The sequence below is a fragment of the Electrona antarctica genome (assembly GCF_951216825.1).
Source record: "Electrona antarctica genome assembly, chromosome: 2".
Lineage (NCBI taxonomy): Eukaryota > Metazoa > Chordata > Actinopteri > Myctophiformes > Myctophidae > Electrona > Electrona antarctica.
In genome coordinates, this window is record NC_136807.1 from 21,202,618 (window position 1) to 21,213,360 (window position 10,743).

General features: G+C 42.9%; 1 protein-coding gene across 1 annotated transcript in view; it reads right to left on the bottom strand.

Moving 5' to 3' along the window:
* Positions 1 to 4,775: 4,775 nt before the first annotated feature.
* pmelb (premelanosome protein b) overlaps positions 4,776 to 10,743 on the bottom strand; it is a gene marked incomplete at both ends in the record, with an annotated part of 10,119 nt that continues 4,151 nt past the window's right edge. The window contains 6 exons of the mRNA XM_079514301.1: positions 4,776 to 4,935; positions 5,364 to 5,454; positions 8,665 to 8,870; positions 10,144 to 10,246; positions 10,358 to 10,492; positions 10,730 to 10,743. The exon at positions 10,730 to 10,743 is cut by the window's right edge and continues 256 nt beyond it. Of these exons, the coding sequence (XP_079370427.1) occupies positions 4,776 to 4,935; positions 5,364 to 5,454; positions 8,665 to 8,870; positions 10,144 to 10,246; positions 10,358 to 10,492; positions 10,730 to 10,743 (709 nt within the window). The remainder of the gene's footprint in view (positions 4,936 to 5,363; positions 5,455 to 8,664; positions 8,871 to 10,143; positions 10,247 to 10,357; positions 10,493 to 10,729) is intronic.

Sequence of the window (10,743 nt, forward strand, 5' to 3'; positions counted from 1 at the left end):
AATCTAGGAGTATTGTTTGACTCCGCGTTTAAATTCGATAAACAAATAAATGCAATAGTCAAATCCAGTTTCTTTCACCTCCGCTCCATCTCCAAAATCAAACCATTTCTCTCCACACACGACCTTGAAATAGTCATCCACGCACTAATATCATCCCGGTTAGACTACTGCAATGCCCTCTACACTGGGATTAGTCAGTCATCCCTGTCCCGTCTACAACTTCAACTGTAAGAGATTAGACAATGAGGAGGATGCGACAAGTTTATTGCAGGAGAGAATAACAGTTGATGGGTTGAATTAGGGATGGATAAACATGAGAATGACGGAAATGGAATGACTGAAATGGAATGACAGGTGCACGGCATGGTGGAGGAGCTTTGGCGTGGGCCCCATGGGGAACGGGCCGGAGCCTTGGCTCGGATCCTGCCTGGCGAAGGCAGGGGCTCCGGAGCCCGCCCCTGTGGGGCTAACCTGGTGGAGCCTGCTGCTGGGCAGTGTCGGGGAGGTGGCGGGTACCTGAACGGATAGCACAAGTGAGACAGGGAAGGAGGAGGCGCCCTTTTAAAGGAGTGCCGACATGAGTTACATTGATCTGATTGGAGCCGGGCTGAATGGGTTGGAAAGAGGGAACTGAGTTGGGTGGAGGCTAGTTCCACCTCTCAGTTGAACTTTCGTTTATAACTTACACTTGTTCAAAATGCAGCAGCCAGACTCCTGACCAGCACCAGGAGGAGAGATCATATCACCCCTGTCCTGGCCTCTCTCCACTGGCTGCCGGTCCGGTTCAGAATCCAGTTCAAAACCCTCCTGTTTGCATACAAAGCCCTTAATGGGCTGGCCCCCTCCTACATCACCGACCTCCTATCCTATCCCCCCTCTACCAGGACCCTCAGGTCAGCAGACAGGGGTCTCCTAGAGGTTCCGCACACAAAAAAGAGGCTCAGGGGCGACCGCGCCTTTGCTGTCGCATCCCCCACACTGTGGAACAGCATTCCCCTCACCGTTAGGTCTGCGCCCTCCGTTGAGTCTTTTAAATCAAAACTTAAAACATTTTTATATTCACAAGCCTTTGCATCACCGACATGATCTTGCACCTTTCCCTTTAGATTACTTTGTCCTATTTGCCTGTTCTATTATTAACGTCTTCTGCACTGAATTGTATTGTATTGTATTGCATTTTATTGTATTGTATTGTATTCCACTATATTCTGCCTTGTGAAGCACTTTGGTACAATGATAGTTGTTTTTAAATGTGCTATATAAATACATTTGATTTGATTTGATTTGATTATAAATTATAGTTTTAATTAAAACAATTATAAATTGCGGTTTCTGAATGTACTTCTCATAGCCTTTCTCTTCTAGTGTCTTCTGTAGGCCGCCTAATGGAGGTTAAACTGTTCAGTCATGTAGATGAGAGAGATATGGGCCAGAGTTACAGATACCCAACCCCCTCTCAATCCCTCGTCCCAAGAACTTGCCGTTGCTAGGAGATGGTGGACAACGGAGTTGCCAATACAGCCTATATCCACATAAACCGCCTCCCTTTAGCCTGGTAGTCACATGACCAAGCTGAAATAGCAGCACACTAACAAGCAACATTGTAGGGGGGGGGGGGGGGGGGGGGGGTGAGGCGCCCCTGCCTAGATCATTGTCTGCCTACTTGCCTTGTGTCCAAGGAGACAAGTGAGCATACCTGCTATAGTCTACAAATGCAAGTGACCTTTTCTTTTATGTTACAGTTACAGTATATGAGTTTCTTTTTCTTATCCCACATTTTTGTAACCCATTTTTCACCCCTGTGTCAATTATCTAATGTGATCCTGGGCTCTACACACCCTCCGCCAACCTGGGGAGAGCAACGGACTTGAACTCATGCTTCCTTCATGCCTGGGTGTCCAAGTTGCTCCTTTACACCTGACAGGGGGAAGTTTCCCTGGTTGGACGTAGCGCGTGGAAGGAACACGACACACGTTATTCCAACCAGTTCCTTTCCCCTCCATCAGGCGCCCCGGCTGGCCAGGGGGAGGCAGTTTAGAGACCAGGATTACTGCATGTTTTTTGTGAGGGTACCTACCCTAGGGGACACGGGGAGAACATGCAAACTCCACACAGAAAGGCCCTTTCACAAAAACCCTCACAAAAAACATGCAGTAATCCTGGTCTCTAAACTGCCTCCCCCTGGCCAGCCGGGGCGCCTGATGGAGGGGAAAGGAACTGGTTGGAATAACGTGTTCCTTCCACGCGCTACGTCCAACCAGGGAAACTCCCCCCTGTCAGGTGTAAAGGAGCAACTTGGACACTCAGGCATGAAGGAAGCATGAGTTCAAGCCCGTTGCTCTCCCCATGTCCCCCATATATGGGGACTAGGTTGGCGGAGGGTGTGTAGAGCCCAGGATCACATTAGATAATTGACACAGGGGTGACAAAAATTCGCCAGGGGCCAGTTACTGTATAACTCAGTATATGAGTTTCTGTGTATGTATGGTAAACAGTCAGGTTGCAGTGGTGGGAACCATACACATATCTTTCAGTGAGGCTACAGAATAGTCCAGCTGAACAATTGAAATTTAAATGCCATGACGGCTTGCCTGCTTCTAACAAATGTATGACAACAGATTTCAGTTGTACTGAGGGGATGAGATTACTTTAACATTACTTTGGTATTCTGTAGAGATAACGTTTTGACATAATTCAACCTACCTATGTGCTATAAATATAAGTGTTGAGTCTGAATATTTAGACTACTATACTAGTATTCTCATTAATATCAAGATTACACTCACATTATTTTGATGTTGTTCAGCTATCTATGACCTCCTAAATACAAGTCTAAATACAAGTTCAATGTGTAATGTACCCCCTGTGCTCATAATACAGCAAGTGCAATAATTAATATTTAATATTTTAGAATATCAGGGCCACTTTGTTTGGTGTCATATTCTCCATGCAGGATTGAGTGCAGGGTTCTTTCATTCAGTGGAGAACCACTCCTATCTTGAACTTGAACATCCTCCTCTCAGCATTCAGCTGTCCAGGCCACTCCCCCTCCCTGTCACAAGGTGCTGCCACACGGTCAAAAGAGCTGCGCACGTTCTCGGCTGCGCGTAGCTTAAAGCTTGAGTTTTTAGACAGCTGGTGGATGGAAATTAAGCTCCACCTCCGCGGAAGACTTGCGCGACGGCCAGATTCCCGGAAACGCTCTCCTCCGCTCAAGTCTTCGGCGGAGGTGGAGCTTCTTTTCCATCCACCAGCTGTCTAAAAACTCAGAATTTAAGCTGCGCGCAGCTTAAGAAGTGCGCAGCTTAAGAAAGTTTTGCGCTATGGTGTGGAGACGGTGTCACAGCTGCTCTTCTCTGCAGAACCTCGGCATGGAGCCAGTGTGGCTTCCTGTTCTGCTCTTTCATCCCACTCACAGATGGTCTGGTGGTCATTATTTCATTATCCAGTGAATTAATTTCCACAGGGCAAGTTAGTATAGTGTGTTGATTACTTTTCATGCAGTAATTTATGTTTTTATGTATTAAAACGGTTACTTAAATTGTCACTTGACTGTCATCTGGGGACCTCCTCAAAATCATGTGGGGACCCGACCCACAGGTTGAGAGCCACTGTCCTAGATCACTTAGATTTGAGGCAGAATAACCTGTGTAAACTTCTTTTCAAAATGCTCTCAGTCCCTCAAGTATTCAGGGTATAGCTTGAGAACAGGCAGGGCATTCAAGTATCTCATGTTGTAACCCTAGAGACTATGCTGTTAAGATGCAATCTTGGTTGACCAGCTTGTTCTATCACACAAATTACAGTTAATGCTGCAGTCTTCGTAACCATAATGAGAAAAGGTCAAATCATGCATTAAAATTGTTCCTGAAAATGCTCAGAACAAGACAAGGCAAATGGATCAAGTGCCTTTCAAACACTGCAGTCCAACAAAACAACAAGGTTGCAGAGACTGAGGAGCAGTGACGCTAGCTTACTTTTCCTCCCCAATATCACTAGTAGTAGGGGGCCCGCGAGGCAGAGCATTCTCACATTCTACAGCCTGAAAACCTCACTCTGGCAGCCAATTTGGTAGTGTGCCTTGTTAGTCACTAGACTTCTAATCCACACCTCCTGGGTTTGAATCCTGCTGCCGCCACTAACAACCGCCGTTTTACAGTTTTATTTTGGCCGGGAAAGTATCGTTTTAGACTGCAACGGAGGGGTGCCGTCTCAACCGAACTTGAGCAACAGATTAGTCAATTGTTATACCCCCCCTCCCCCCCTTATTATTTAATTGATGCCTTAAACAAGTGTGCTTTTGTTTACTGGTATGTACAGTGAGGGTATGGAGGAGGCCATAGGGTGTGTTTGCTGAGGCCAGATAGGTAGGTCATGTCAGGTCTGGAGAAGGATTAGGACTTCATTGAGGGAAAGGAGGCAGTGATGGACACCTCTCAAATTCAGAACATCCCTCAAGCATTTTGTTGAATTGAATATTTACTACAACTATTTTGCAATGTAATGCAAATGTTGTATAATCAAAAATCACTAAAGTAAAACTGAGACAAATTTATTCGAAAAGGATAGGAAATACTTGCCTCAATAGGTATAAAAATGAACTCTGTAGCCTGACACCATAAACATTACTTCAGTAGGGAAATTATCACTTGAAAGTGATTGAAAGTTAAAGAAAATAAGCCAATTCATAAACATTCATGAAGGTTTACTTCAAAATGGGAATACAAGTATAAAAAACACATCCCAGGTGACTCATGTTGTTGAAAGTGGTGGGTTTACACCAGCCTGTCCTGCAACAGTGGACAGCTGTCCACAGCACCGCGTCTGTTCACAAGGTTCCAGAACATTGCAGTCCCAGAACAGTTTTGAGTCTGGCTGACCTGGGGTCCAGCAGACACAACATCCTCCTTGAGAGGACCATACGACTGGAATCGCCTATTGAAAATGAAATAAATAACATTGTCATTCTGAATTGTTGTAAACATACACATCTAAATGTGTCCAAGCTGATGAGTAAAATCATATGTATAGGCAAAGTGATTACTGTTTACTGTCTTTCTAATCTCTTAATCTATAATTTATTTATTTTTATTGAAGTTTTTTTTTACAGCAAAACAGAAAACAAACGTACATGAACATTTTAAGACTAGGACATTACATACATATAAGCCAAAAATACAAATACATAGAGTTATCTGTCTCTCTACTCACTCACTTATTGATCACTATGCATACGTACAGCCCATCCACTTGTTCACATCTTCAAACAGGTGATTATAAAGTCCAAAACTGATACAATAAACACTTTATTCAAGGTGGTCGATCAAAAGACTTAATTATTTCGAACACAAGTCAGTTCTTACTTGTAAGAGAATGCCACTGTTCCTACTGCCATGGCAACCATCAAGACTCCCATCACCATGGCGAAAGTGCCAGATGAGAGCAGAGCAGAACCTAAAATGAGAAAGACTCTCCTATTATGATTCATATTTTCAGGTTACAGAAAAAAAAAGTTTGCAATAATGTAGAAACCAATACTTAAAGCATAAAAAAACAAAAACAGAGAACGCAAAAGTGAACAATAAAAAAAACTAAAAAACAAAGAAATGTGAAAATAATAAGACGATTGTTATTCAGAAAGATTCAAACAGTTCATATAATAGTCTGCTCAGTTCACAATTAGACAGTGCCTCCAGTGTGCACCTCCCATTTATCCCATTTAACTGATAGTTGTCTACTTTGTTAAGAAGCTTGAAAGAGAGTTTTTCCAGTGCTGCTACCTGACCAAGTTGACTAAACCAAACATTCACAGAGGGGGCAGAAGGAGCCCTGCATTCACACATAATAAGTTTACGACCCAGCATTAGCGCTGTTTGATCCCACTCAGCATCATAGGGTGTCAGGTTGAATATCAAAGGAACTGGGATCACCTAGAATGTACAAAGTTGGGGAGAATGGGATCTCACATCTCAAGATACGCTCAATGTGATGGCGAATCTCCTCCCAATAATCACGTATTAAAGGGCAGTCCCACAGCATGTGCCTGAGAGTGCCCTCCTCCTCCTGGCACTTCCAGCATGTGGACTGGAGCAGTCTCGCAATTTTGCTTTATACAATTTTGAGGGACTCTATTTGGGATCTTGAATTGGATGAGTTAAGTTCTCTATACATTTTCCTAAAATGTCAAAGATTCCACTCCTTCTCTGTGTAAGAGACACCCAGATCAATCTCCCATGCATGTCTGTCTGAGAGCAGAGGCGTTTTTTTTTATTCCAGTGCTCTAAAAGAAAAGTGTAATAATGTGAGGCTTCATGTCCTTTTCCGAAAATCTCATACGTGAGAATATCAGCACTCTAAGGAGTAGAAGGTGATCCAAATGTTTGTACTAATAAATATTTCAATTGCAGGTATTTCCAGTACTGACACTGAGGAAGCTGATCAAAGTACACACATTCCTTTATCCAGCCACTGTCTCCAAATAAATGGAGAACCAATGTATAGCTTTTGGTTAAGACAAATAGAGGCCGAAAGATGTTTATGTGACTTCTTCCAAACCCATTGCAAGTTACATATTATTGGATGAGATTTCTCATCTGCCGTCAATCCGGCTGTGATGAGATGAACAGGTTGTAGAGGTGCACATTTGTGGGCTCCATTTTTGTCTCATCTTTCTAAAGCCACTATTTGGGGTTTTAGGAGTGGGGAAAGGGTGTTCCCCCACTAAAGTTGGTATTTTGGTTACCTGTCTAAATCCCTTAAACACCTCCGTTACCCGTTATATTATGCATAGGTGTGGTTTGGGCGTTGCAATAATTAAACCATATTTAACCAATCACCAGTCTTGGCTTTAAGAGATCCCTTTAATAGATCCCTTAACCGTCGCCCGTTAGTGCTATATTGCTTCATAGCCGCAGCCGCTGCTGCTGCAACACCCCCCCCCCCCCCCCCCCCCCCCTCGTGCCGTTCTTTTTTTTTCTCCACACGCACAGAGCCAAGAACACTCGTCTTTTCATTGAGTCACAACTCGCTCAAATCTTGTTCTATGTAAACTACGAAATTAGGGCTTTAATTTGCTATATAGATTGTGCGTGTAGATCGTCTCTACGGAACGGTATGAAGCGAAAAGGAAAGTTCGGCAAGTCGGATTAAACCATTTGCTACGCTGGTGATGAACTGAAGAGCAGGCTGGCACAAATAACTTATTTGACTATACAATTATATAAACACAATGGACACAAGGAAGTGGCAGGCACTTCAAAGAGATGCAATATGAATATTGGAGAGATGAGGCAGCCTGACTATAGTCTGTGCCTGGACATCTCCATTGAAGCATGCGGTGGCCGCTCTTTACCAAACTAATTTGGCATGGCTTACGGGTGCTTTTAAATGCCACTATCGCTTCCCAAATGTGTGTGACCAAAATAGCAATTTAGGGGAAAGCGTGCCAACACGCCCATGACCACACCTCTAGGCGCAAATACCGGTGTCGGCAAAGAAGATAGCGGGTGACGCTGGACGAAAATACCATTAAGGGACAGAGAAAGCTCCTATATTCGTAATGTTCGGGCAGCGGCTGAATTGCGGGCCGCGCTGCGGGTAAAGGCTGCGACAAAATTGGAGCCCCTTGGGAACCAAGGAGACGCCCGCTCAAGGGGCGATGACCAATGAATGAGCCAAGTGCCGGAGACCAAAGGCGTAGTAATACAATAACAGATTTGGAATGCCAAGACCACCTTGATCTACCGGCCTTTTTTGAGTGGTGCAACCACTCCAAGGAACAGCAATGTCTGTGACTGTGTGTTAACCTATGTGTTAACCTATGTGTGACCATGAGTACCAGTAGGGGCAAGTGGCGCTGTTGTGCCAGAAACAGAGAGAGAGAGATAGTGCTGCACTGTTGCCTGCTAATGAGAGAGAGAGAGAGAGAGAGAGAGAGAGAGAGAAGGGGGGAGGGGAGGTGCACCACTCAGTTCACACGGGTGTGATTTTTAAATTCAATCTGGGACGTTTACCATTCCACAGGAATTTGGTCAAACAGTTGCGGAGGTTATAAAACACCAAGATAAGACTTCCCTGTTATATTGCTACATGCAGTATTTAAGCAGACTAGAAATCATAACTATAACCAAAACTCAAAATATGCGTAAATGACTTTTACAATGGATTTATCATTTCAGCGTCATTAAGCGTGGTTTATGGACAATGTTTTCAAACTACTGGAAGTGTTCAGTCTATAGCTAAAGCCTAATTAATATGTTTTCCAGTTGAAAGTCCATCATGCAGAATGTCGACCGCATTGATGTTGACCGCACTTTTTTGATCCTGACATTCCTGAGGGAGATCTTAAGATAATTATAAATCATGTCCTTTCATCTATTCTACCATCTGTCTATTTCACCTTAACCCCCGACTGCATTTGCATGACAGGACATCTGACCAGGAATAACCTGGGGCCATTGGTACATACATGTCATAGATTTCAATTTCTTGTGTCAAAATCGTTATGGAGACCATACACCTTGCACGCTGAAAGGGTCGTGTTTTTCTAGGGATCCCTAGCAAATTAATGGAATGTCTCGTCACATTTTATGCTCACCCTATAGTTGACTTTATCGTAACTTAAGTTATATGTAAGTTTCACCATGTAAGGGTTGTGTTACATACCCGTGCTGACATTGACTTTAGCACTGGTGGCAGCCAGGCTGACATCATTGGTCATTGACACATTGATGCAGTAGACACCAGAGTCATTGAAGAAGTGACGTAACACGAACTGACACTCATTAGATGGTTCTACCATGTTGCACTCTGTGTGGATGGGCCTCAAACACTCAGCATCCAGAATCACACTACACACCTGTTTTGGAAGGCTGGAGAAAGAACATAGAAATGACTGTTCAAAGACTGTACTTCTACTGCAACTAGGATAAAGGACCGTCCATACACATCATTATTCACAGCTTTGGTCACATATATCGCACAGTATGTGAACATAAACCATGTTACTTAATTTTTAGAGGTTACAGTTATCATTCGTTGCAATTATCATTCGTTACATTTTGTCAATTACAATTACAATTCTACCAAACTTACCTGAATAACCGAAACAATCTTAGCTTAACAATAGCCTACTGTGTGATTTTTATTTATTTCATGAATCAATCTTTTCTCCATGCAGGGACAAATGCAGGGCCATTTCAAATAAAAACATAATTTATAAATGCAGTAAAATTAAGTATAACCAGTAAGACGCCCCGAAGGGCGAGGTCGTGTGCATGCATCCGCCTGGGTGACGGCAGACACCAGACTGCTGGGCGAGCGCTGGTGCTTTGGCATAGGGGGTCAGATCAACATATGGAATTAATTCTGTACTGGCCATATATGGAGCGTGTCTTGAGTGTACAGGCTTTGATGAGGTCAGATCAACATATGGAATGTCAGAACAGGAAGGACGGGTGGGGAAGGATCAACATATATGGAATGTCAGAACAGGTCAGCTCCATATATGGAGATATAAGGGTTTGAGGTTTGAGGTCAGATGTAGAGTTCTTCTCCCTGTATGGTTATCCAGGGTTAGATGAGCCTTTGACCAAAAGATGCACAAGATCTAAGGGTCTCCATGATGTCACGTGATGTCACGAGGCGTGACCATATATGGAGGTGTGATATGGCCGAAATCGTCTAGTCGCGACTACATATATGCCCATATATGGAGATCCCTGATGATGTCACGTGATGTCACGTGATGTCACAAGGCATGACCATATATGGAGGCATGGGGTGACTAGCTAATGGACGGGAAATGCACGTTTTCATAGTAAATGCGACCTGCCGTTGCAATAAAACTTTTATCAAAAATTATCTATCTGACAAGTCCCTGCAAGTTGATTTTACTGTATTGAAATTAACGGAAAACATTGGCTTTCTTGATGACCACATTCGGTATGATTTGGAAAATTAGCAGTAAGTATATACAGTCATTCTTCAGTCTTTATTATTATTAATAAGCTAAACATGTATGACACACCATTGACATTGTCCTTTAGACTAGTTTTTGTAATTACCTGTTTTGTAATATTATTATTAAGGTTCTCTCTTAAAGACCTGATTCAAGTTTTCAACTTATAATGCGGTAGTACTCACCTTCCCTGGCAAATAACTGTAAGATCCAACACCTTTCTCTCAGCTTTAGGTGTCATCATCACAGAATTGTCCATTTTCACAATCTCTACTTTCTCAATACCCTCTGAAAGCAAAGGTGTTAAACAGTATGGAAAAAGAGATTAATTGAAAATCATATAAATGACCGTAGACCTCCATTTGATGTTTGTGTTTATAATTCATAAACACAACTCACCAATCACTTCAATCCCGGTACAGAAGGAGCCATATCGATAAATCACACAGTCATCATCTGAAGATTTGTCATCTGCATCACGTTTCTTCACCACAACCACTGTAGCTTGGCCCATCAGAGTCCTCTCTGCTGCACCTTATGGGGAAAATGTATTATCATCGACCAGACAATCAACTGAAACAAACACACTTAAGCACAATAGAACAAATCCATTTGAAGACAAACTTACTTTTATTACTTTGTTAGTTTACTTAACAGACAGGGACCATATACTGTACAATTAAGTGGAAAATTGCAACAGAATTATTTTAGTCTGCAGTAGCCTATCTGCAGTATCAAAAACATAGCATTAACCTATTTTTATTCACTAACCTGCAACAGATCCA